General features: G+C 40.7%; 1 protein-coding gene across 1 annotated transcript in view; it reads right to left on the bottom strand.

Moving 5' to 3' along the window:
* Window positions 1–27,831, bottom strand: part of LOC124274871 (zinc finger C3H1 domain-containing protein-like) — a gene marked incomplete at its 5' end in the record, with an annotated part of 98,930 nt that overhangs the window by 70,766 nt on the left and 333 nt on the right. Inside the window, 14 exon segments of the mRNA XM_046710243.1 lie at window positions 846–1,032; window positions 9,872–10,046; window positions 10,149–10,259; window positions 11,102–11,203; window positions 11,686–11,804; window positions 13,425–13,556; window positions 14,113–14,225; window positions 14,860–14,961; window positions 20,501–20,992; window positions 21,276–21,452; window positions 22,597–22,771; window positions 25,193–25,299; window positions 26,221–26,361; window positions 27,331–27,471. Of these exon segments, the coding sequence (XP_046566199.1) occupies window positions 846–1,032; window positions 9,872–10,046; window positions 10,149–10,259; window positions 11,102–11,203; window positions 11,686–11,804; window positions 13,425–13,556; window positions 14,113–14,225; window positions 14,860–14,961; window positions 20,501–20,992; window positions 21,276–21,452; window positions 22,597–22,771; window positions 25,193–25,299; window positions 26,221–26,361; window positions 27,331–27,471 (2,274 nt within the window).

Below are 27,831 nucleotides of genomic sequence, written 5' to 3'. Positions count from 1 at the left end.
AACAACTGACACGTGACTTGATATATCCCACAGAGTATGTGTGAGTGGGAGAGTGGGTCAGTGAGTAAGTGAGTGGGTCAGTGGGTGAGGGAATGAGTTTAGTTTTATGCTCCCTTTGGGCAACATTCCAACAATATCACAGCAGGGGACACCAGAAATGGGCTTCACGCCTTGTACCCATGTGGGGAATAGAACCCGAGTCTTCGACATTCAGAAAGAACACTTTAACCACTCGGCTACACCATGCCTTGGTGAATGAGTGAGCAGTTGAGTGAATTAGTGAGTGCATGAAAATTCAGTTTGAAAGCCCTAAGTGATGCTGTTCTTAACATTTCCCAATTAGCTGAAACTCATAACAGTTGGTGGTCACAAACCTGGAAACAAAATGTACAAACTGGGGATCTAAACGCATGATCAAGGGTTCTGGCCCAACTCCTGACATAGTGCTGTGACTAATATGAATCTGTTGCTATATGCTGTCACAGTCTTCGATAGTTTTGGAACAGGACAATGTCACACAATGCAGCGTGGCAGTGAGCTCTCATGTAACTTAGGATTTACTGGGATCAATGGGATTCAGGGCAAGTCCATCTGCTATTGCTTGCCATCCGAACACCTCATACAGTTTTAGAAGACCCAAGATGGCTAGCAGCAAGGAAGGACAACTGCAAGTGGATTCAGAAATATTCCATCATTTTCAAGACACACTGTCCTGAGATGATCCAACCCTTCAGCCACTTCTCCATCCTACCAGCCCAGTGGGAACCAATGCCCTCCCAGGACACAACAGTATTATTGAAGAGGTTAAATAAAACAAATGACTAAAAAAAATTCAAATTACTTACCAACTGCCATATTTGGTATGAGGGAGCATGCTGAAGAGCCATCTGGCAGAGATGAGGGAGATCTCCAGCATCCCGATGGTACTGATACAGAGACAGGTATCGGTGCCACAACACATCACTGTCCTTGTTCGACTCCAGACCACGTGCCAGAACGTTCAGGGCCTGGTCCAAGTTGGCTTCTGACGAGCTGCAACAGAAAACAAAATTGTTTTATAAATATTTAATATTTTAAATATTTTGTCATTTATTTTATAATGATGCTCACTCTGAGACAATGATAGCAGTCTATAGATAATCAAGTGTTTACCAGACGAACTAGCTTCTGAAATGAGCAACAATGATAGCTTTTGAGACACCCACAATGAACTAGGGAGTTCATTCAGTACAAGATCCACAGTGTCATTACTACCCAAGTCTAACAGTTGAGTGAGTGAGTAAATGGTGCTTCACAATACATGTATTGTCAGTGGTGAGCAACATCCACACTGTTGGGGTAACATGAAATACAATAACCACACATTGTTCTCACCAAATCATTATTTCACAACTCTTACAACAAGCCCTTTCCTGGAGTGAGGGCGTGAGTATTGCGTTCTGCTACTTTTAGCATAATTCCATCAATATCATGGCTGGAGACACCAGAGTGAGTGAGTTTGGTTTTCCACCGCTTTTAGCAAGCAATATTCCAGCAATATCACGGCAGGACACCACAAATGGGACTGACACATTGTAGCCATGTGGCGAATCAAACCCAGGTCTTCGGAGTGACGAGCAGAAGCTTTAACCACTAGGCTACCCCCCAGCCCCTGGAGACACCAGAAATGTGATGTGTGATGTGAAATTGGGTTTAAAGTCACACTTGAGAATATTTCGCTCATATGACGACGTGCATGCGTGTGTATGTGTATGTGCGGCTGCTTGTACTGGCCCAGACTGAAGCTTGTTTTATAGTGCTAGCCCACTGAGATACCATGCCGCAGTGAAGCATGAATACCCCACTCAGACACATACTGACTCCAAGCCGACCAGTCCTTGTTGTACCAATTAATGCCGAGCGCGAGAGCGCGAGACTGGGACCAACAAGTACCATATTTTAACGTCTTTTACACCAGAAATGAGATTCATATATTGTTGAACTAGGCAATAAAACCCAAGATCTTCTGTGTGATGAGTGAACGCCTAACCACTAAGCTACCCGTGAGCACCAAGAAGTCATGGTTCTATTCTTTATGTTTATTTATTTTCTTTGGTTCATATTTTAATGGTCAATATCCCAAATCCAGTAAAGAAAAGGAGTAAACATGTAAGATGCAAATGTCGACTTATGGTTGACTGCCTCAAGAAAGAGCACAAAAAATTATAATCAACACTAATTATCTAATTTCCGTTAAGTCTAGGATTGGCTAGCTCATCTATACAAGAAAAAAATGTCCAGCTTGACATGCCTGATGATTAATATATATTAAAATATGAACAGAGGTGATCTAATAATATGAAGACCAACTTGGCAAATACCAATTATTAGAGCAATAATTCCTTAAAATAAATAAATACAGTATCTGGCAGCTCATCTTTCCTGATGAGGATGCTAATGAACCACTAGATTGAGAGCAACAGTCAAGGAATGGCAAAAAGTTTGCATATCATTAATAGATTCACAAGTTATAACATTTTCATTAGGGGAAAAAGCAGAACCAAGATTTAATTTCAACAAGATATATTTCCAAGGAAAAAAGCTTTTAAATGCCTTAGCTGAAGTGACAAAAATAATTCAGCAGGTTTACAGGGAAACTGATTTACTGCATGTGTGGACCATGTCAATCTTTGACAAGAATGATGCGTTTCGGCAGCTTTTTGTTTTAATTGACAGACAAGGCATACAACTGAAATTATCTTAGAAATTAGATTCTTTCCAAAATAACTTGAGACGTCTTTCTAGCGTGTGTTTCGTGAGCATCAAGGAAGGCTAAATGGAGTGAACTGAAAAACAACTTTTTAAACAACCTAGCTGTATCTGACAATTCTAAAGTAAACATGAAATATTTACATTCGGCTTCTTTTAACACAACACTTCTGCATTTCCTCTGAAAAATGTACATTGGATAGGAAAGAATATCAATAAGAATTTTTTTTATTGGGATTGTCTGAATAAAAAGAAAGATACACATATATAGTTTCTCTACAGCTGCAGACCATTAATTCCAAATCATTGCCAAATGAAATCTTTGTCAACAAGAGTTGTTCCCCTTGAAATGGCTTCCATGCCATTTGCCATTGTTAACTCGACAGAATTTTTTTCAATTCAAGATGATCTTAGTCCACTGTTTTGACAACAGCAACAAAAACTCCACTGCAGAATGGTCTCTGTGAACGGTAAACATTTCAAGAAGTAAAACAGGATTCCCAGACGACAAGGAATTCAACAACAACAATTTCTGGAGCCTTTCGATAGTCTTCATGGAGTCTGTCAAGGAACAGGGTAAGGGTGAATCACCGCAAGCAATGTTTTCTGTACACCACTTCCCACGTTAGGTGATGGAGCACAAGGTATCGGATGTATTATATACACAGAGACAACACTGACACCAGTTTCATCAGCAAATTTCATTGTTTTTGTTGAATTACCCTCCACCTCAACATAAGAAAAGACAGTGCACTATTATCAAACTCCAATTCAGAGGCACTGCCTTCACAAGCCAAACTGGCTATAGCACAACCTTAAGATTAGCAGGCAAATGAAAACCAAAAAGCCTGATTTAGTTTTCGCTCCCAAGCAGAAAAAATAGTTGCAGAGAGCGAAACAAGAAATCTTTTGTGAGCAGCAGAATGATAATGATTGTAAAATGTTTCAGTGATACAGTTCTACCTAAGGTGGTGATATTTAACAAATATATTCATGGAAACGAATAAGGGAACACATGAAAGTACAAGTGTTCCTGTATTTTATTCCCAAAATTTCACACACAGTTGAATACATACCTTGTGAAGAAACCTGGAAAAGAATAAAGGAACACTTGTACTTTCATGTGTTCCCTTATTCGTTTCCATGAGTATATTAATAAGTCATGGCTCCACTTCAAATACCTTTAAGAAGTTTGATGTTTTCATAAATTTTTATCAGTGTGAGAAATTACGGGGATCCTGGGGTTCATGAGTTTTGTTTAGACTCGAGTTCTGCTGTAAAAGTACTGGAATAGAATAAAGCTCAACTTATAACAGTGTATGAAATAAGGCCCGTCCGACCGCCCGAGATGGGCTAGATTTCTGACGGACGGTCTAAATTTACAGCTAGCCAGCCCGATGGTCTGGTAACAATTTTAGATGTTCCATACATCTGAGTAAATTCACCATATTTGGTCTGGTTAAATCCATTTTGGGCGGGTAACATTTTGAAGTTACCAGCCCTGACGTCTGACTGGATTTTTGGCTTATTTCATACACTGCTTATAACCATTAAGATGTTGGAGTGATAGCCAAGCATTTGCTGGTCCTTGAAGACCCAGTTCTATTCCCTACATGAGTACAATGTTAAAGCCCATTTCTGGTGTCCCACAGCATGACACTTCTGGAGGCAACAAAACCTCCCTCCTTCACAGTTCTAATGTAATGACTCCTTAACAATAATTCTTTCAAACACTGGTCACGTTTTCCAAATTTATAACCTTATTTCCACTATGCAGACGAAACAATGTAATCCTATGCGCACTGCATATAATGAAGACAAACATTCGCTTCCCATTAAAACAGGAAAGCCACCTTCAACACAATAGCATTGAAGACATATCTTCTTGTGATCAGGAAAACATACCATCCAACAATGTCTAACAACAATGCGTTATACAATAGGCATTTATCTATGCTGTCACTGCATCTGATAACTTCCCACATCAACAAATCTTTTTCAGCTGCTTACATAGTCAGGAAACCCAGAGAGACAACATTCTGGTCTCGGATCAAACACAATTTCTGCTGTGATCCTATTGGGTAAAAATACCATACAAATGATGGTGGATCCACACACATCACACGACTAGCTGTCACCGACCTTACACATCCTGGGTGTTTTATTTAGACACAAGTCCCTGACCTTGCCACTTTTCGGTGTTTAGGTAAGGATATGAATGATAACAGATCAGTACAAAAACAGGAAGAACCCACAAGCTGGAGATTTTTTCCTGATGTTAAAATCTCAAAACTGGCAGATGAATCTTAGGTTGCATTTCTCAGCTTTTACAAAATGAAGCAGCTATGCTGCTTATGTGTTGGGGATTAATACAATTAACTTGAAGACAGGAATAAGTCAATTGTTGCATTGTTTGCTGAGCCGAGGGAGATGGAGCAGACGTAGAGAATTCTAGTTGTGTTTTTATGCACATGTTAAATGATAGGGCAATGAGGCACAGCCACCAGGATCAGCAACCAGGGAGCAATAATGATGACAACAATGTTTTCAAAGCAGGCTTTCTCTGTCTACATGAGTGAAATGGAGTAGACTGGATTATACAAAGCAGGTGTGGGTTGGAAAGAAGTATTTCAAAACAGTGTTCCACATGACTTCTCAACACAGAGAAATTCAGAACCAAATGTCTTTTTCCAGACTTAAAAAACCCTTAGTTTCACAACTCGCACAATTTTAATTGCAGGAATAGACATTTTATCCTTATGTCCCTATGGTGAAAATGCTCAATGACTGACACGCATGCATGCACACACACGCACACGATATACCAGTATATCAAATATAAACCAAATGAAATGTGGAAGCCTTGGTGGGTGAATGGTTTAGATGGATGACTTGTGGAAGCCACAGTGGGGAGTGTTAGCGAGTATGGTTTTAAGCTGCTTTTAGCAATATTCCATCAAAATCACAGGAGAGGCACACAAGAAATGGGCTTCACACATTGTACCCATGTGGGGAATCGAACCCGATTCTTCAGTGTGACGAGCGGAAGCTTAACCATTAGGCTACCCCCATGGTCCCACTGATTGGGTTAGATGGCTGACTGTGTGTGTTTGCAATTAGGTGCCTGACTGAGAGCGTGGGTTTGAATCCCGGATGGGACTCAAGCAACTAAAGTACTAGCATCTGTACTTTATTGAGAAAGTCATCCCAAACATAAGGTGTTGATAATACAATCAGCAAGTGGCAACAAAGTTGGTAGTAATAGAGTTGGTAGTAATAGATGGAGGGTAATTGATTCTTTGGCATATAGTTACAAACTACAGTCATCATAGTTTTAAGATCAATTGTTATGGTTTCCAGATCAATTGGTTTGTAAAAGTAACTGATGATGAATTAATAATCATAAATGAATACAGAAAGATCATAAATTTTCCTATTCTACATCTATCATGTTAATAAATATAAATATTTTATAAAAAATCTTAACTTGTATTTTACTTTAACCTGTACACCAAATACATCAACTACTGGTAAACAAGGATAAGTTGGACCGGTGCAGAGAACACGTTTATGGGAATTAGGCAGTGCATGGCAGTGAGCAAACCCATTTGGTTTGTGAAAGGTAAAGCAGATGTAGGCTGGTGCACGTGCAGTACATGATGATGAAATTGATTCCGCGCGTAGCTGCACACGCCTTGCTCATAAGACTCTCACTTGGTCAGTGTAGCACTACACTTGATCACAGACAACCTGAGGCAAGCGCCAGTGGGCGGCTCTCATACATGCTAATACAGGTCAATTGTCAGGTCGGTGCTCAACTTATCCTTGTTTGCCAGTAGGTATTAACTGCTCCCTCAGACTGAAGTGTTTATATACCTGTTGTACTCAATTTGTTTATCACCCACAACTTAAATACAATGAACAAACATTTTTGAAGAGTTTTTAGTTTGGAAAAGTTAACCACAATAACTCATGGGCCTGTATATTTAATATCATGTGTTTATGTCATTGATTGAGGCAGTTTCAACTGGAAACATGAATACGATTCTGTGGGCTGAATCCATGTTAAGTTGGTTCACTGCAGACTGGAACAGTTAAGTCTGGGTATGTCCTGAACCAAGCCTGGTGACAGTAGTCACGGAACTGCCAAAATCACTCATGCACAGCATGGTAGCCACTAATTATCTGTCGTAATCATAGATCTAATTTATCGGAAAAATCTTGCTTCTTTACAAACATGTATGTGATGCGAGTGATGTATGTCAAGGTAACAAACAAATACGAAAATGAAGAAAATCACTGTTGCAGTGACAACCTTCTGCTTCCTGATAGGCAGATTTGTGAGCTGTATTTAGAATTTTCTGACAGAAATTTATTGACAATATATACTACGCCAGTTATTTAAACGGAGTGATTTTTAAAAAGAAATTTCCAACGGACACAAGAGCTGTCAACTCTTGTATTGCATTTTAGATGCACCCAAAGAGCTTTTTGCATTCTTCATGGGCAGTATTTGACAAGGTTTGTAACACTGCTCAATGACACACTATGTATCAAGTCAGTGAGTCTGCCATGTACATTGCTACTCACAGTATCAAGCACTGGATTGTCTGGTCCAGATTCAATTATTTACACAGAGGTACACGTAAGTTGCGTATCTGTGTAAATTACGCAAATATTTATCATGAAAACTCAATTCCTATTAAGTCTATTGCGTACAAATACGCTTGAAGTTTTGTAAATACTCAATAAATGTGGTCTTACATGCATACACACAAAAATGTCATATTGTAGCTTGTGTACCGGTAGATAGATAAAATAACTGAGGTATATCGAGAGGTTCTATTTCAGGACATGAACTTGACAAACTTGCAGTCTTTCTTATCTTTTCTCATGTTACAGATCAAATGTAAATCACAAACACTAACATAAAAACTTTATATTTTAAAAATAAATTGAAAATGGCAAAATACCCACTTGAGTTTGAGTGAGGTGAGTACAATTTATTTGGTTACTCAAAGGAAAATTAAGATACCCAGTTGACATGAAGACTGACTGAGTTTAGTATTACGCCGCTTTTAGCAATATTCCAGCAATATCACAGCGGGGGACACCAGAAATGGGCTTAATTGACATGAAGACAAGCAAGTACATACTCAATGACCCAAAAAGTTATCTGTAGCTCTGTTAACATGCTGTCTCTAGGTAGATGGAATACTGTTGAGTGCACTGTTAAACAACAATCAAACTACAAACAAGAACCAAGCTGAATCCATCAATACATATGCCCTATGTGGATTGCTGTTCTACTTTTAATCAATTTATCAATCCTGCTTCAAGGGAGAGTGATGCCAACAAGTGTTTGGGTGCCATTGTACAAAGTGATCTTAGCGCCTACTTCCATACCTTAAAAGACTTACAACTGCTGTAGCGTTAAGGTTGTTTTGAACAACGGCGCGGTCAACAGTGATATTCATTACATCCCACAAACAGCGATGTTCCAAGCTAAAAGACATTTCAACTGACATTAGCCTTGCAACAATCTTTCTAGAAACAAATGAGTGAGTGAATTTAGTCTTACACCACACTCAGCAATATTCCAGCTATATGGCGGTGGTCTGTAAATAATCGAGTCTGGATCAGACAATCCAGTGATCAACCTGTAGAAACAAAGCAAATGGTAGGTTCACCAAAGGTGTATGTACAGAGTAGAGCTCATTTCAGTTCTATTATTTTTATTACCCCTATTCATTTGCAGATTTAAAAAAAGACACACATGATTTATTTTGGAAGAACAAACAAGCATCAGTATGATGCCAACAAACCTATCACTAGTATCAGAATTAAGATCTCAGCCCTATGACCACTGATTTCTACCATGACTAAGGATGAGTGCAACTCTCCACAGCAAATTACTATGTCTTAGGTGAATGGGTTCACAGGGACCTCCACATGTTTTAATTGGTTTTTAAATCTTGGCTTCACTACTTAATTTACTATGACAGATACATAATAACACTCAGACTCTGGGGTGGCAGTAAAGTACTCACTTCAAGTATATTGCTCAAATTCTGAGAGCGAAATCCTACATCCTTACTGAATACAAATGGTTGTGAATAAGACATCTGGGTCACTGTCCTCCCCGATACTAGTTTGACAATCTAATAAATAATGTATTCCTTACACCAATTATGTAAGTTTTCAAGTAAAATTGATATTTTATACTTATCCTGACTCATGATCTTTTGCTTATCTCCCTTTCCTTTGCGAATGGTAGTGGAACACTTGAATCCCTTGAAGTTCCCGAAGCGGACGTAAAAATACACTCACCCACGAGTTACCTCCCTTTTCCTGCGTAAACAGTCATGTGACCAGCCTTACTTGTCACTCTCTCCTGATTTTTCTGCCCAAGCACTTGGATCTGCTGTGAAATCCTAAGTGTTTCCAGCGGGGAGGTTGGGAGGGCTTGACCTCATGAGTCAGCATAAGCATAAAATATCAATTTTACTTGAAAAATTACATATTCTTTCTTATCCTGACTCATGATCTTTTGCTTATTCTAACCCGGATCTTCAAGGGTCTGTGGATCAGTAATAGTGTCATACAAAGTCGCACTCAGCGACATGATCGATGAATCAATTCTTTTTGTGATGATGATTTGGAGATTTTACGTGTGCTTTCCAACATGAAGCATATTTTACACATGGGTCTGCCAGGCCATTTAGTATTTGATCGAAAGAGGGGTGATTATGACCTGAAAGAGAGGACAACCTGATGGGGCTTTAGGGTTGCATATTTAATTTTTAAATGAATTTTTAATTTGGAATTTTGCCAGAAGTGATGGAGGCAGCAGAGGTACAGGGTAGTTTGGATTGGTTGTGGTTGTTTTTATTTTCCTTCTTTTGTTTTAGGTTATGGGTTGGTTTTTTTATTTTCTTAAGTTGGTACTGGTGGGATATGTTGGATTATATGTGGCCTAAATTGTCAGGACAATATTTCAGACTGTGATCATTAAGGTGGAACATTGCTGAGTACAGCATTAAACAAACAAAACCATGTGCCATAAAAGAGCACCATGGTTGAATAGGTACATGTGACATTCAAGAATACTATCTGTACTCACTTGTCTGATGCCAACTTCCTCTGAGCCAGTTTCAACCACAACGTAACATCCTGAGGGTTCTCCAAAACAGCTGTCTCCATTGTTTGGATTTCAGTGTTATTGCCCCCATAGTAACGTACATCCTCATCACACAAGATGTTGTCTCGGTCAGGTGGAATTGGGTTGTTCAGAAATTCTGAAAATGAAAACATTATGTTCGTAAAATTGAAACAAGGATTGATAGCAGTGAGTTATCGGTTACTCCAAAAACATCAATGTGTTCAAGGCATACACTTACCTAATGACCTTGACCCTTTGCCCTTGAACTCTGACACTGTTTCCTGTCCGTCTGGATGGTCTTGGACAGGTTTCCATGTCCGAGGATCATAGAACATGGTATGTGGACGGTCTGTAAGGGAAACAAACACTATAAGACTGTAACTGATCAAACAAGTAACCATTGGTAAAGTGTTAGTCCCATCATGTGGAAGCTAAGAGTTTAATACTGTTCTGCAGTAACAGTGTAGCATTTATTATATTTTATTGTCGCAGTGAATTAGTTGGATGGCACGAGTGAGTGAGTGAGTTTAGTTTTACGCCGCACTCAGCAATATTCCAGCTATATGGCGTCGGTCTGTAAATAATCAAGTCTGGACCAGACAATCCAGTGATCAACAGCATGAGCATTGATCTGCGCAATTGGGAACCGATGACATGTGTCAACCAAGTCAAAGAACCTGACCACCCGATCCCGTTAGTCGCCTCTTACGACAAGCATAGTCGCCTTTTGTGGCAAGCATGGGTTGCTGAAGACCTATTCTACCCCGGATCTTCACGGGTCCGTTGGATGGCATGAAGTTTTGAACATACATTTGGTTTGTTTTATCACAACAAACCAACATTATATAGGGTTGAAGCAGTTTCTACTTTGGTGAAACATCAGAGAATAACATAGGAACCTACTCCACAAAGCTTTCAATCCACTATGGCAGTCATAAGTCTATGTTGAAGTATGGGAGTTAAGATCAAATCAGTGCAAATCTTTTTGTGGAACAGGGCCCTGGAATTGCATTCAGGATCAGTAAAGGTTTAGGTCCAACAATTTTCCTTCTCACAGAAAGATGCATGGTTATTTACACACTTCGACTTCATAAAACAAGATGTCTAACAACAAGTACGGAACACAGGCAAAAGACTGTCAAAGAAGGACTAATTAGAGAGTTGAGAGATAAGGTTGTAGGAGACACCTACTTTTGCTGGCTTCTTCTGTGACTTTGGATGCAAGTAGGAGACACAACTGATCAGACCTCATCTGACCCTCGTGTTGACGGACTAGATTATCTATGTAAGTACCTGTGGAAACAGAACAGGCAGTGAAACAGTCTCAGACTCCATCCTGTTCAAAAAGCATCATGTCTCACAGAGAAACAGGGTATATGGGGAAAGTAGTGATAATAGTGAGACTGAATGTTGCTGTGTTATGGAGTCCTGTAAATCAAGTCTTGACACAATCTAAAGGTAAATATCTTTACCTCACCAGTCAGCTCTGGTGGGGTGGGGTGAGGTGTGGTGGGGTGGTGTGGTTGGGTGTGGGAGTGGGGGTGGGGGTGGATGAAATGAAGGGAGGGGGGAGTGTGGTATGACAGCATGGTGTGGTGGCATAGAATTGTAGCATGGTGCATCTTTTCCCATGACATAGACAAGGATCAAACTACAAAGTATATGCACTCAAACATTCTACACACTATACCACAGAAGTCTTAACATGTCAAAACTACAAAGTCATTGACAGAGAAAGCACTAAACTAGAACCAGATTCAAATAAGTGAACTCACCTATAGACTTGCCACAGTCTTGTGAAGAGGTGTCCTTCACCCCTGCCAGTTTGGGACAGTAGGACACCAAGTCCTGGAGCACCTCTCGTTCTGACAACCTGAAGTCTCGCTCATGTTGGCTGATGAAAGAACCAGACAATGATAATATACAGATCATTTCACCATGTTTGTAGTATCAAGTCTGGCTACCTGCAACACACGGGACCATGGACTACCTTGGATGTGAAACTTCACATACTGACACTGACAGCTCATACTCTTCATTCATGACATCTACCATTCATAATACCATATATATAAAACATCCAATACCCAGTATAGATGACACCTAAGTTAGTAACACCTAACGACATTTACATCCAACACACATTGCACTCAGTGTGCGAAAAAGTTTCCAAATTTTGCTAGCCAGTCGGGCTAGCTATGCTTGAAAGTTACTATCCCACAAAATAATTCACTAGCCCAAAATTTGAACGTAGACACGCGTTTCATCATTAAGCTGCTATAGCTAATATGATGAACATTTTTATCAGGCCTTAATCATGCATGACTTAAAAGTGTATTATAACATAACAAGTCAGAGAGAGTGATGTATTTACAAAATTGACCCCATAAAAATTCACTAGCCAGTCAGGCTTTTTTTACTAGCCACAGGTTAGCAGGCCAGTGTCTATTTCACACACTGATTGCACTGTACATTGTTTGAAATTAAGAAGAGAAGTCAAGATGTCTTGTCATAGCACTAATGTTATAAGGTAAAGACTCAGGGGTTCCAAGATCCTAAATCCACCTTGTATAAACATTGTCACAAGCATGATGTTCAATATGCATAGAGGATATTTAATAATTATCCTTCATGGCGACCAATACTACATACTTGAAATGATATGAACTAATAACCATTCATGACATCCAACACTCATGTTCCCATGGCATTAATGACACCTAATACCGATAATATATACATGACATCCAATTTTTAAATTGCATTAATGACATCCACGACCACTTTTGTATCCATAGTACCTATACACATAATGTATCCTCACATCCAATATGTATAATCATGATCATGTACTCATGACACCTAATGCTCATATTGTATCCATGACAACCAATACACATACTGTATCCATTAACATACAATCATAACATTGGATTCATGACATTCAAAGCTCATTGTGACACCCAATACACATAAGGTAATCACAACATCCAACATGAATGTATATGAACTAGTGGTGTTCCGATTAATTGAAATAATCGAAGATTGGTCGCAGTGACCAAACGACCAAGCAATCGATCACATTTTCTCATAATCGAACATAAACGATTTTTGAACTACTGTTTTAGTCTTTGAAATACTTAACAACGGAACAACGGAACATATCAGTTAGTTGTTAGTGCCTGAAAACGTGTTTAATTCTTAGAAAACTCACTTCACTAACTGAAAAGCCATGACTGAATATTTCTTGAAGACTCCAGGAAGTTTATGTTCATGATATATTAGTCATCACTTTAAAGTAGCAAGTTGCATCATGTTATACATATCTGCAATAACAACCTGGATAGGAAAATCTGAAAAATTACGCTAACCAATTGTGAGATTTCAACCAATTCCCAACACTAATATGATACTCATGGCATCCAATATGCATACTGTATTCATGACATCCAATAAATACAAATACCACACCATCAGGCAAAGAAAGCAGTACGTCCAGACATACAACACTTACCCAGTACACTTTTCATCATTGCACCGGCCATGGAGGTCGTAAGTACATAAGATTTTCTTTGGGTTGATTTTGTTGGAATAGGTGATGGATGATATGGTTTTGTTGGATTTGGTTCTGTAATATGGACTGAACCTGTGGAGAAAACAACAAGGAATCAAGCTGAGAGTAGGAGGATATGGTTTTGTCGGATTGTTCGGAGAATGAAAACCACTACATGCGTTGAAATGGCACTCTACTTTAATTAATACACGATATTCAGTGTTGACAAGCATCAAGCTTCTTTGTGAATCATATCCTGTCTGTTATAGAACGCAAACACCTGGAACTGTTGGTTTAAAAATATAAGAGAAAATGCCTCCCACCTCAACCCATCTAATGATCACTTTCTTGTGGTGCTTCACATCTTACAGAATTATGACTGACAAGCATCAGTGCTGGGGACCAAATTATTCCACTGGAGACCTAGTCATCTGACATCTGAGGATTGGGAACTGGGGACCAACGCCTTCCACAAGAGACCAAATCAAGGAATCCTACATTTGTGACTTTTGAGGATACTGAACTTAGTACCAACTTCATCTACCTAATCGAGGAACCCAACATTTTGACATTTGAGGACCTGAACTGGGGGATCAACTTCAGCTTGAGACCTACAGAAGAACCCTATATTACAGTGACTGCCTCTCACCTATATGCTTTGAAAGACAGGAGGGGACTCTTGTAGGTGAGATCAATCTGCCTATTCTTGTTGTCACCATTTGATTTGGCATTTCCCTTCTTAGAAATCTTCAGCTTTGGTATCTGCAAAGAAGATGATGCAACAACCACATCAAAATGGACAAGCAGATAAAACAGAAGCATCAAGCAATGTAAACAGCAGAATACAGGAAACAAGTCAAGATATGTTTAAGAGACACTTATTTCTTAAAAATGTACAAGCCTTCAACCAACTGGTAGTTTCAGAGATCATCAGTTTGGTAATAGCAAGTTTCATCCAATGCAAATAATCATATACAAAAATAACTTTCCTGTGCCAACACCTAGCTGTAAACTTTGGCCTTCAAAGTGACAAATGACATCTTCCATTTAAAAGTGCACATGTCAGTGATTGTTCATGACAATTTTAAAATACCAAAAATCCGAATATTTGTGGTATGTTTGAATGGTCTGTGGTTACTTAATGCCACAAATATGAAAAATAAAACACTGCCTCCTATTTTTATGTTATAAGAGAACAATCAATGAAAGCATACAAAGTTACAATGTTTTTGTTTCATTTTATTTGAAAACATCAAGTCGGACAAACAATGTGCACTTTTTGTTTCTCCAATTTCATTTTTTTATGTTGGTTGATATATTAATCTATTCAAAATATAAAACCTTTTTACAACTGTCACTTTCATCAACACAATACCACAGTAATCCTGAAACCTACCTCCTTCAGCTGTGCCATCAGTGATGTGTATGCTCCAACACGTCGGCACCAACTGGTTGTTGTGGATTTCTGGATTTTCAGGATCCTCTCCATCTTCTCATTCTGACAATCAAACAGGATACTCATCCATTTTATAAGATACACTAAATCTGATAATACTTGTCCCAAACAATATTTCACTGGTTAGTTATTTAACGCCACACTCAACAATATTCCAGCTATATGGTGGCAGTATGTAAATAATCATGTCTGGTCCAGACAATCAAGTGATCCCATGTCTTTTGTGTAACAATCAGACCACTAGGTTACCCTGAATCATTCCAAGAGATACATGAAACATCAGCATTATCAGTTCAGTGTTTCAAGAAATAGTATTCCTAGAAACCATCACATTTACAGCAGAGTAAGGATTAAACATTCAAGTTTTCACCAGTAAATCATCCTTAGAAGAGACTGAACAATACTCAAACGTAACCACAGGATAAGACAACTTAAATCAACGGATTATTTCATTTTTGGATGAAATCCAATTTGTTCCCCTGACAATAATAAGTGATCAATCCTAAAGAATCAGCACTACACCATCTGCACAAGAGAGTTGCCAAACAAACAATTTAGCTTAAAATGGGTTGAACCCAAACTGATGCAGATCTTCCACAGTTAACAATGTATTGAATATCACAAGTACTGTTGCAGCATAAAGAATCATGGTCAATGGGATTCCAATAATGTAATTTTCTGACTAAAATTGATATTTTATACTTATCCTGACTCATGAGGTCAGCCCTCCCAACCTCCCCTCTTATGGCACTCTGGATTTCCCTGTAAATCCGGGTGTTGGGCATACATACGGAGAGAGTGACAAAACATGGCTGGTCATGTGACCAAAAGGGCGCCAAAGGGGCATGGGAGGTAACTCCTGGGTGAGTAGTGATTTTACGTCCGCTTTTTAGAAGGGAACTTCAATGGATTTCAAGTGTTCCACTATCATTCGCAAGGAGAAGGAGACAAGCATTTAGCATGAGTCAGGATAAGTATAAAATATCAATTTTAGTCAGAAAATTACATATTTTTCCTTATCCTGACTCATGCTAAATGCTTACAGAATCAGTCAGAATCGGTGGTGGGTCAGGCCACGTTCTGGATTCACTGGCTGTTGATTTACTTCCTGTATTAGCCCCCAAGGGGAACTTATGACGGCACTGCTGAGGATTCTGTTCTTTCAACTTCCTCTGATGAGTCTGGGGGAAACCACAACTTGTCAGATTTCTTCCAAAACTTCTGATATTTTCGTGTGGATTTAGATACACTAATGTTCCATTAGTTATCCGTTGTAACTCCATCTCTTGATGCGTGTATCAAGTGGAGATGCGACCCTTCTTCATGTACAAGAATGTCCTATACAAGTACAGGGTCTATCACTCATGCTAGCCTGTCCTAGACGTGTGCATGGACTTCAACCATTTGCTCTCCAGAGCGTTGGTTTTCACAAGTCACATGATAAAAGGGTGAGATTGTCCTCAGCGCCTTTGTGGAACTGTTAGTTGTTGTGCTACAACAAGTGGCCAAAACTGGTGAATGCCTGAGACGTCTTCGGGTGGCAATGTCTCTGAGGTAGTGGTTGGCAAACACCGTCTCCGATCTCCAAAAGCAGCCCTCCATTATTGTTGTAATCGAGCAGTTTCCATGAAGAGCAAGGGTAGACGCCAGGGCTCTGACTTCGTGGGGATTGGAGGCTCGTGGAGGCTCAAGTCCTGCTGCTTTGTAGGCCCTTAGTATAACAGCTCTCATCCATATCGATATCTTTGTCCGTGAGACTTCCGTGGGCGTCTCAGTGGATAAGGGGATGAATAGGCGCTTGAATTTTCGTCTCCTTGTTTTTGTCCTTTGTAGGTACACTTTTAGTGCTCTGACAGGGCATAAGGATATATCCTGTGTATCCTGTGGCCCAAGGACTGTAGAGAGTGCTGGGATGTGGAACTGTCTGTCAGGCTGGCCGGGCAGTTGGTTCTTGGCAATAAAATCCCATCTCAGTCCTAGATGTACGATGTCACGATGTCTTGATTCAAATCGTGTTCGTTCAAAGTCCAGAGCATGTATTTCTGACATCCGTGCTGCTGTTGCTAGGGCGATCAGGAACAATGTTTTCTGAGTCAGTAGTTCAAAGGATGTCCGTTCTAGAGGCTTGTAGGCATCACTGGTGAGATGTTGTAGAACTATGTTGAGATCCCAGGCAGGAGCCTTGAATTTCTTTTTGTTGGTCTTCAACTTAATTGAGCGTAGTAGTGCCAGTATCTCTGGTACTTTGGTCAGCTTGACACCCGTCTTCATGGTGATAGCTTGTTGACAGTGTTGAACCTTTTAAGTGTCTCGTCTGTCGCAGATGACACAGGTATTCCGCCACTTGAGGATGGGTTGCTTTTTTTTGTTGCATACTGTTCAAATCTCTGCCACTTGTCATCGTACAAGTTGCGAGTTGATCTGCGCAGAGGTAGTGTTACTGCTTTTGCTGCTCTGGCGGAGTACCCTCTAGTCTTCAGGCAAGCTTTGATATGCTCCATGCGTGTAGCTGGAACAATGCCGGATTCCTGTGAGCTTGCTTGGTGTGTGGATGGATGAGCAGGTTAGACCACTGTGGTAATTTCAGGGTTGGACTTCCGAGTTCTTGTATGAGGACAGGAAACCATATCCTCGCTGGCCAATAGGGCGCGACCAAAATCAGAGCAGCGTTGTCGTCTGCTTGATTTTCTGTATTACTTGTGGTAGTAGTGCTGGAGGTGGAAACGCATAAGCGTTTAGTCCTTCCCATGAGATGCTTAAAGCGTCTGTTGCCCATCCCTGTGAGACAAATGTTGGTAGTTGCTTGTTGAACTTTGTTGCAAACAGGTCTATCAGTGGAGATCCTATTGTCTGTATGACGAACCGGAACGCTTCTGGGTGTAACATCCACTCCGTCGGGGATGGTTGTAGTGGACGAGAAAGGGCATCTGCTATGACATTCTTTGCTCCTGGAATGTGCATGCCTTCATGTAGATGTTCAGGGTCATCGGCGATGCTGAACAGGAGAAAGCTGAGTTGTAGCAGACGTGTTGATCCTGTTTGTTGATGTAGAACGCTACTGTGGAGTTGTCCGTGTGAACCATGAGCCTTGCGTTCTTTAGTATGCTGGACCAGTGTTGTAAAGCGTTGATCACTGCTTTCATCTCCAACAGGTTGATGTAAAGACTCTGATCCTGACTCGACCACTTCCCTGCTGCCACTTCGTTGTCGAGGTGGGCACCCCATCCTTGTAGCGATGCATCTACATAGAGATGAGTGTTGCAAACAGGCTCTGGCGAATGGTTCCTCCGCAAACATTCGACTTCCGAGTCCACCATAAGAGGTATAGTTTCAGGCTGTCCGGTAGAATCAGCGGATCCAGACTGTCGAGATGGGCGATCACAAATATTTGTAGTGGGCGCAGTTGTAGTCTCCCTCTGCGAGTCATGTCTTGAGCTGAGGTGAGTAGACCGAGCATGCTTTCCCAAGCAAGTAGTGTCAACGGAGAGAGCATTGCTTGAGACATCATATGTTGTATCTTGACCCAACAATCCTCTAGGACGACTATGCGATTCACCGGCGTGATGAGTCGTATTCCTAGAAATTGAAGATCCTGTTTCGGCTTCAGTTCCGACTTGAGCAGATGTACCAGCCATCCTAACTGAGAGAGAAGCCTGATGGTGAAGTCTAGTTGCAGTCTGAGTTGACTGGGATCTTGATGAACTTGAATTCCGTCGTCCGGGTAAAAAGCACTGCGTAGACCTCGACGATGTAGATATGTGACGATGGGCTTGGTCACTCGAGTAAACAACCAGGGGGCTGACGATATTCCAAATGGTACAACCTTCCACTGGAAGTGATGTCCGTTGAAAAGGAATCTTAGGTATTTCCTTGAGTCTGGATGTATCGGGATGTGGAGGTACGCATCTTGTAGATCTATGCTGGCGAGGTAGTCTGATGGACGAACGAGATGTCGGAGTTGAGGAAGATGTATCATGTAGAATTTTGCTGGTCTGCGAAGTTACTCCTGGTTGAACTTTCTTATGTTGTAGATGAGCCGAAACTTCTCCTTGGAATTCTTCTTCGGTACCAGGAAAACCGGGCGTGATGAGATCTTAATTTATCTCTTCTACTGCATCTTTGTCGAGTAGAGTCTCTGCTTCGCGTCGTCCAGGTTGGCTGCAGCGCTTATAAGCGGGGGTGGCTTCCATGTATCTTGTAGGTATCTGGGATACGCCCTGTAGTATTCCCCAATTCTTCCAGTACCGCTGAAGACGCCCATCCACTGTCAAAGGTTGTACGGAACACTGCAATAGTTCTTGGGGGTTACTTCTGGGGACTCAGTTGGCCTATCGATGCTGCTGTCTCTGGAACCTGATGTCTGCGATTGATAGGTCTTCTGGCAATGTCTGCTAGCTCCGATAAAGGTGTCCTGTCAATAGTGCATAAAGTCATCTTTGTCGGTGGAGTTCTTGAACGATGTAGATGTAGTCCGAAGAAGCCGGCTTTGTCTTCTTGCTGGTAATTCGACTGTGACTTCAGGTATGAGGATGGGGGAACGTCAGGATATGCTGGTTCTGGAACTCATCATGAGCTGAGGCTGTCGGTACTTGGGAGATCTGCTTCTTCCGAGGTACAATCTCGCATGACAGAGAAAGGATCTCGTCTTCTGTGTAGAGCTGTGTAAAGACTTTGGCTGACAAAGTCTTAGGGGTAGTAGCCTTCTTCTTCTTCACACAGGCTTGTAGCGTTGAAGATCTAGTCTGCAGCGATCTTCTGACATCTTCGTCTGCTGCGCTTGAAAGAGGTCAGCTCCGTTGAGGTACAATCTCTCGCAGAGAAGGATCGATGATCTCTTATTAGCTCCAGGGTATATCACATCACTGGAACAGCGAACTGCCCCCGTAAAATGCTCAGCAATTCACTGGAATTATGAACATCGGCAGCAGTAGTTAACACACTGTTATCAGCGCAATCACTCGATTTAGACATGACTTGTGAATACCTTCTTACCCAGTCCTTTGCACATCTATGAATGGAAAAAAGGTAGTTATTAAATTCAAAAGTGGTTAAATCCAGACAATGTTTACAGCGAGAGCTGAAAGAACATGAAGTAGTGCACTCAGGACATAATAAATGTGGGTCAGCCGCAGACAGACGGTACCTACAACGAATACAAGTTTTAATCAAATGTAAACACGATGAAAAAACATGTCAAACAACGTATAATTTAGATCAAATTTCAAACCATATAGTAGAATCCAATCCTAAAAGCCGTATACAGCAATAATTTTGATGTAAGGTTCAAAATAGAAAAGGATATGTGCCGTATAGGGACCCAGGTGCTCTCACAACCGTCCTCAAGGGCGAAGGAGAGAGTGACAAAACATGGTCGGTCATGTGACCAAAAGGGCGCCAAAGGGGCAAGGGAGGTAACTCCTGGGTGAGTAGTGATTTTACGTCCGCTTTTTAGAAGGGAACTTCAAGTGTTCCACTATCATTCGCAAGGAGAAGGAGACAAGAATTTAGCATGAGTCAGGATAAGGAAAAATATAACCCTTTTATGTACAATCTTCACAGCACTAGACAAGATAGGACCTACCTGAAGCTTTCGTAGGTTGGCTAATTGTTGCCCGGTTGGCATAACAAACGCTGGCCTTTGTGGGTCATCTTTGCATTTGTCACCATTCAGTGTTTTAGCATCTTTCTCAGTGGAAGACAAAGGTATGTTCGGTTTATTGCTGGGGTTCAGTTCAACCAGAGAACGTCTCCTGGGTTTGCTGTCAACAATGTCAGGTATGTCTTCTGTATCCAGCCGTATTTTTTCAAGATCTTCTGTCAAATGTTCAGTTTTTTTCTTCTTTAACACAGGAGATTTGATTTTCGGTTCCTGGTCCTTGGCTACAGATATACCCTGAGCTTCCTTCAGGCGACGGATCTTTTCTGCATACTCCTTTTCCAGTTTCTTCAACCTCTCTTTCTCTTTGGCAATAAACTCAGCTGGTTTCTTCTGAGGTAGTTTTGTCGGAGGTGGTTTTGTTGGGGGTGCGTTTTCTTTTGTTGCTGTAGTCATCTTTTTCTTCTTAACAGACATCTACAAACACAATCAGTTATTTCTATAAATCTACACAAGTCATACACCTTTGAACAGAATTAACAGCATAAGACAGGACTCAGCCCTCTTAAAAAAACTTCAAACTTGTCATAACCCTTTTTAAGAAAATAAAGATATAAAAAACGACCAACATTTCTTTGTTTCATACAGAGTTATACTAAGATGGATATATTCTCTACCTAAACCATAAATACGTCAGTGTACTGAGGGGTTTAAACTACTTGACCTTAGCACAAACAGCAGTGTCTATCAAGAAACTCACCTCATTGAAAACAGTTACAGATAGGTTATCTCCCTTTTTCTTGTCGCCCATTTCCATGGTGACCACTCTTGGTTTATAGTTGGGTCCATAAAATGCCTTTCCAAGGTTAACTGCATTCTGTTCAGCTTCCTTGAACTTCTGTTTTTTATCCAACAGTCGATCCTTAACACTTTTAGCCTATTCAAGTAGAAACACACACAATCTCCATGAGCAAAGACATGGGTGAAAACAGGATCTAGAAGTTTCAAAAGAAATGTTCAACTGCAAGCTGTCAAATCCAATTTGTTAGACTGTTAAATTTTTACATAGGTCATGTGGCACGTAGTGATTCTTGGAGGTGAGGTGAAATTGGGTTTAACGTCGTGCTTGAGAATATTTTGCCCATATGACAACGTGCATGCATGTGTATGTGCGGCTGCTTGTACTAGCCCAGACTTAAGCTGGTTTTATAGTGCTAGCTCACTGAGATACCATGCCCCAGTGAAGCATGAATACCCCACTCAGACACATTATACTGACTCCGAGCCAACCAGTCCTTGTTGTACTCATAAATGCCGAGCGCCAGGCAGGGACCAACAAGTACCACATTTTAACGTCTTTTGGTATGACGCGGCCGGGGATTGAACCCGCGACCTTCCGCACTCCAAGTGATTCTTGGAAAAGTTATACTTTGCACTGTAATGAGTAAATTGCATTTGCTGCTTTCACTTTTCAAAACAGTACAAGTAACAGAATATATAGGTTACGAAAATTGCACTTAATAATAACTTCATCTTCAAGGTAAACACCACTCTGTGCTGTGAACTTTTGTGGCTGTTGTTTTCCACTTGAGTTTAGAGTTACGGACAAATATTTCTTGGACTGAAAAGATTGTCAATTGGTTTGTTGTTTAATGCAGCATTCAGCAATATTCCCGCTGTATGGCGGCAGTCTGTAAATACTCGAGTCTGCACCAGACAATCCAGTGAAAAAACATCATGAGCATTGTTCTATGCAGTTGTAATACGAAGACATGAGTCAACCAAGTCAGCGAGCCTGACCACCCGATCCCATTAGTTACCTCTTACAAGCATGGGTTACTGAAGACCAATTCTAACACGGATCATGGGTACTGACTGAAAAGAATTTTCAAGATTCAGCCTTTAGACTAGGGTCTGTTGTCGGACTGAAATGCTTTAACTATGAGGCGACACCACTGTCTAATCATGAACACTGAAAAAAAGCCATAGCATACCCAGTGCTCCCATCTGACAAGTGTTACTCTTACGACTGACCATGTAATCCATGAGTTATATTTAGTGTTTTTCAAACATGCACCAACCTGTGACTTTGTCTTCTCCAGCTGTTGTTTATTTGCCACAACAATCTTCTCTGCAGCTGTCAGTTGCTCCTTCAGCTGTACAACTTTGACCTCAGCTAGTCGTGCACTCCGCAGATACTTGGAAGCCCTTGTGATCAGCATCTTGAGGTTGGTCTGATCCTTTACTATGGCTTGTCTGAAAGAGAACAGAAGCGCTTGAAAAAAATCTCTCGCACAATGACTGATCATATAAGCATAGAATGAACCGTCCGCGACAGAAACCAAAAACATCATGGACTTCAAGAAAAGGACTCTCATTAATCATTTCTGGACAAGGCAAACTTTTCACAAAATGCACGATCACAAATAAAATCCACTTTGGCAATATAACACTCTGCAAAGACTTCAGTTTCCTCTCACAAGAGTAGTCGTGTGACCAAATCCTATGTTGGCGTTAAAAGTGACCGGTATCGCTTTTGTCAGTCTTAGCTGTGTGTATTTGTCATGTCGTGAGCAGATGTCATGTCCCAATACAGACAAGTCAAATACATTGTAGTTTTCAAGACGTTTTGTACCGTTTTGAAGATAAATTGAACAATTTATTAAGTTGTCAGGGGGAACTGGAAGATAGATTCAAGCCCTAAGGCAAGGGAACAGATGTCAGAATATTTTAAACAGGCATGGCAAACTTGGAACTTATTTTTTCTCGGGAATCAAGAAAGACAGAGAACTTGATATTCATGAGCTGCTCTAACAAAAATCATGGGTATACTAACGATGATATTCAACCGATTACAGATCTTCAATGTGCCAACCTATGAAAAAGTCCTACCCTTCCCAAGACATCCCAGTGACTAAATATTCCTTTTAATTATGATGTAACTAAAGTATAACTATGAATTGAAGCCTCTTATCTTCATTCCCCTCAGCAATGAAATATCCATCACCTATGTACACTCGGGTGAATTATCAGCCTCTGTAAATTCCCTGTGTATCTCCAAGGATCAACTGGGTGAAATATCAGCCTCTGATCGAGTAAAATCCCTGTGTATCTCCAAGGATCAACTGAAGTAGTGTCTGCGACAGTGACATACCTCTGACGGGTGAGACTGGCCTCACACTGCTGGATCTCCTGGATCTTCATCACCTGCTGCATCTTCGTCTCCTGAGGCTTGTCTGTGCTGGCCTTGCCATCATTCTCCTGGAAACAGGCAAGGAGGTAGCTCTGATTCGGAATCATTGGACAATATGTATAATAACTAGTTCCTTCACCATGTCATCCATGAATGAGTCAGAGCCAGGCCAACTAGTTCCTGACAATGAACCAAGCTTTCATGTCATGATGACACACCATCTGACATGTCAACTAGTGTAAGTATCCACTCATCAATTTTAATGAGTGAGTGAGTTCAGTTTGAAGCCCACTCAGCAATATTCCAGCTATATGGAAGCAGTCTGTAAATATAGGAGTCTGGACCAGACAATCCAGTGATCAACATCATGAGCATCAATCTAGGCAATTGGGATATGATGATGTGTCAGCGAAGCCTGACCACCCGATCCCATTAGTCGAAGCCTATTACCGCCAAGCATGGGTTACTGAAGTTAAATTCTAACCAGGATCTTCACTTGACATCAATTTTAGTGCTGAGGAACTGATTTTCCCCAACAGATTCATTGCATATAAAATATTCCTATCAACTAAACAAGTCTGTTATTCTGTACTTGTCTCTTGGTGAATTAATGAGTTAATATTCAGCGGCACATCGGCAATATTTCGAGAACAGAAGCGCTTGAAAAAAATCTCTCGCACAATGACTGATCATATAAGCATAGAATGAACCGTCCGCGACAGAAACCAAAAACATCATGGACTTCAAGAAAAGGACTCTCATTAATCATTTCTGGACAAGGCAAACTTTTCACAAAATGCACGATCACAAATAAAATCCACTTTGGCAATATAACACTCTGCAAAGACTTCAGTTTCCTCTCACAAGAGTAGTCGTGTGACCAAATCCTATGTTGGCGTTAAAAGTGACCGGTATCGCTTTTGTCAGTCTTAGCTGTGTGTATTTGTCATGTCGTGAGCAGATGTCATGTCCAATACAGACAAGTCAAATACATTGTAGTTTTCAAGACGTTTTGTACCGTTTTGAAGATAAATTGAACAATTTATTAAGTTGTCAGGGGGAACTGGAAGATAGATTCAAGCCCTAAGGCAAGGGAACAGATGTCAGAATATTTTAAACAGGCATGGCAAACTTGGAACTTATTTTTTCTCGGGAATCAAGAAAGACAGAGAACTTGATATTCATGAGCTGCTCTAACAAAAATCATGGGTATACTAACGATGATATTCAACCGATTACAGATCTTCAATGTGCCAACCTATGAAAGTCCTACCCTTCAAGACATCCCAGTGACTAAATATTCCTTTTAATTATGATGTAACTAAAGTATAACTATGAATTGAAGCCTCTTATCTTCATTCCCCCTCAGCAATGAAATATCCATCACCTATCTACACTCGGGGTGAATTATCAGCCTCTGATCGAGTAAAATCCCTGTGTATCTCCAAGGATCAACTGAAGTAGTGTCTGCGACAGTGACATACCTCTGACGGGTGAGACTGGCCTCACACTGCTGGATCTCCTGGATCTTCATCACCTGCTGCATCTTCGTCTCCTGAGGCTTGTCTGTGCTGGCCTTGCCATCATTCTCCTGGAAACAGGCAAGGAGGTAGCTCTGATTCGGAATCATTGGACAATATGTATAATAACTAGTTCCTTCACCATGTCATCCATGAATGAGTCAGAGCCAGGCCAACTAGTTCCTGACAATGAACCAAGCTTTCATGTCATGATGACACACCATCTGACACGTCAACTAGTGTAAGTATCCACTCATCAATTTTAATGAGTGAGTGAGTTCAGTTTGAAGCCCACTCAGCAATATTCCAGCTATATGGAAGCAGTCTGTAAATATAGGAGTCTGGACCAGACAATCCAGTGATCAACATCATGAGCATCAATCTAGGCAATTGGGATATGATGATGTGTCAGCGAGCCTGACCACCCGATCCCATTAGTCGCCTATTACGGCAAGCATGGGTTACTGAAGCTAAATTCTAACCAGGATCTTCACTTGACATCAATTTTAGTGCTGAGGATCTGATTTTCCCCAACAGATTCATTGCATATAAAATATTCCTATCAACTAAACAAGTCTGTTATTCTGTTACTTGTCTCTTGGTGAATTAATGAGTTAATATTCAACGGCAAATCGGCAATATTTCAGCCATATCGTGACTGATACTTCATAAGTAAAATAACCAAAGACAAAACACTAACCATAAACTGAGCACCAACTTCAATGACTGGTTAAACAATTCAGCCTGTATATAACAGGCTAAATTAAATCACTAGCTTCTCAAATCATGAACTTGTCTTCAGGTACTGTAGACACTGTTAGCATGACAAATCATAAAACAGCTTAGGAGATGGTCAACCCAAACAATGTCATCCAAATCCAAATACTGTTGATACTGAACACCCATTACAAATTAATCTAAACACATCACATAAAACCTGGCTTACCTTATAAATATTCCTACTCTCTGCTCACTGAATACAAAAGTCTCACCTCCACTGACTTGCGAGCAGCCTTGAGGAAACTGTCCAGATCTCCCAGGAAGGACATGGGGTTTATTCGGACAGGTGATGGAGTCTCGTCTTCATCTGACGAGTTCTCTAGCGGAATCACCACTGGCTTATGTACAGGAAGCTGAAGGAGGAAAACACCAATTAAAGACTGAGTCAGGTTTGATGCTACTTTTCAGGGAAAATTTCAGATATGAAACCAAGTATGATAAATGCAAGCAAGCTATTTTTTATGAAACTTGACATGAATCAGCAACACTTCTGCACCTTAACAGTCAGAGACAACATGTACAAGAGACGGCCTATCGTCTCTTGTGTATGCGAGACGGATGCATTCCACGGTACTAAGTGAAGCTCTTGACACTAATTAATTAAATCACTGTGGAACCAACTCGATCAGGTGCAGACACGGCACGGGGTGATTAAAGCATCCAGTAAAATCCCTAAGCATGGTGGTTAATCAAGGTCGTCAATACACACCAAAGGATTTCAATGAACAGTTTTACCCAACTTCTTGTATGATAATGACTGGGAATGGATGAACAGTATCATGAAAACATGGATAGTATTCTTCTGGAGAAGACAGGTTTACATAGACATACACATCATGTGAGGTGAGGTGAGGTGAGGTGAGGTGAAATTGGGTTTTACGTCGTGCTTGAGAATATTTCGCTCATATGACAACGTACATGCATGTGTATGTGTATGTGCGGCTGCTTGTACTAGCCCAGACTTAAGCTGGTTTTATAGTGCTAGCCCACTGAGATACCATGCCCCAGTGAAGAATGAATACCCCACTCAGACACATTATACTGACTCCGAGCCGACCAGTCCTTGTAGTACCCATTAATGCCGAGCGCCAGGCAGGGACCAACAAGTACCATATTTTAACGTCTTTTGGTATGACGCGGTCGGGGATCGAACCCGCGACTTTCCGCTCTCCGAACGGACGCTCTAACCACTACACCACGGAGGCGGTCCACATCATGTGACATGGGTAACAGTTTACAATAACTTAAGAGTCACAATACATAATATGAGCAAAAACATTAACCACTAGACTACCCCTGCACACTGAGAACCAGGAACTTACAGGAGTGAAAATGGATGGTGCTTGTTTCTTGGCTGGTTTGTTGGTTTTGTGTGTGGTGAGGACATGAAGAGATGGAGACTGACTGCGCGAAGTTGATGGCGATGCTTCGTTACTGGCTGGTTTCACGGAAGGAGTTGGCGCCTGAAACCATCAGAATTTATCTGCACTCTATGATCACAGGTCCAGGCATGTTTCGGTGAACACTTCAGTGAACTCCAAATATGCATGATCAGTTTAATTACACTTTCACCGTCTTTTACAGTCAGATATGAAACTTTTTTAATCACTTTTCTGAATTAAATTTATCAAAAGCAGAAATTTATCAAATTTTAAAAAACTTCAATAAATCACAAAAAATATATGAAAAGTAATGCCATAAATAACAGCTATGCTGAATCTGGTGAACTGAAACATCCCTCATGGTATCATTTACCATGAAGTTTAGTGTCCGCTCATCAAATCTGGGTCTTGATTGTGAGACTGAAAACACTAGGCTACATA

Source organism: Haliotis rubra, unplaced genomic scaffold (genome assembly GCF_003918875.1).
Source record: "Haliotis rubra isolate DU_JTF1 unplaced genomic scaffold, ASM391887v1 Scf195, whole genome shotgun sequence".
Lineage (NCBI taxonomy): Eukaryota > Metazoa > Mollusca > Gastropoda > Lepetellida > Haliotidae > Haliotis > Haliotis rubra.
The sequence above is the reverse complement of the archived record's forward strand: the minus strand, read 5'-3'. Positions and strand labels throughout refer to the sequence as shown.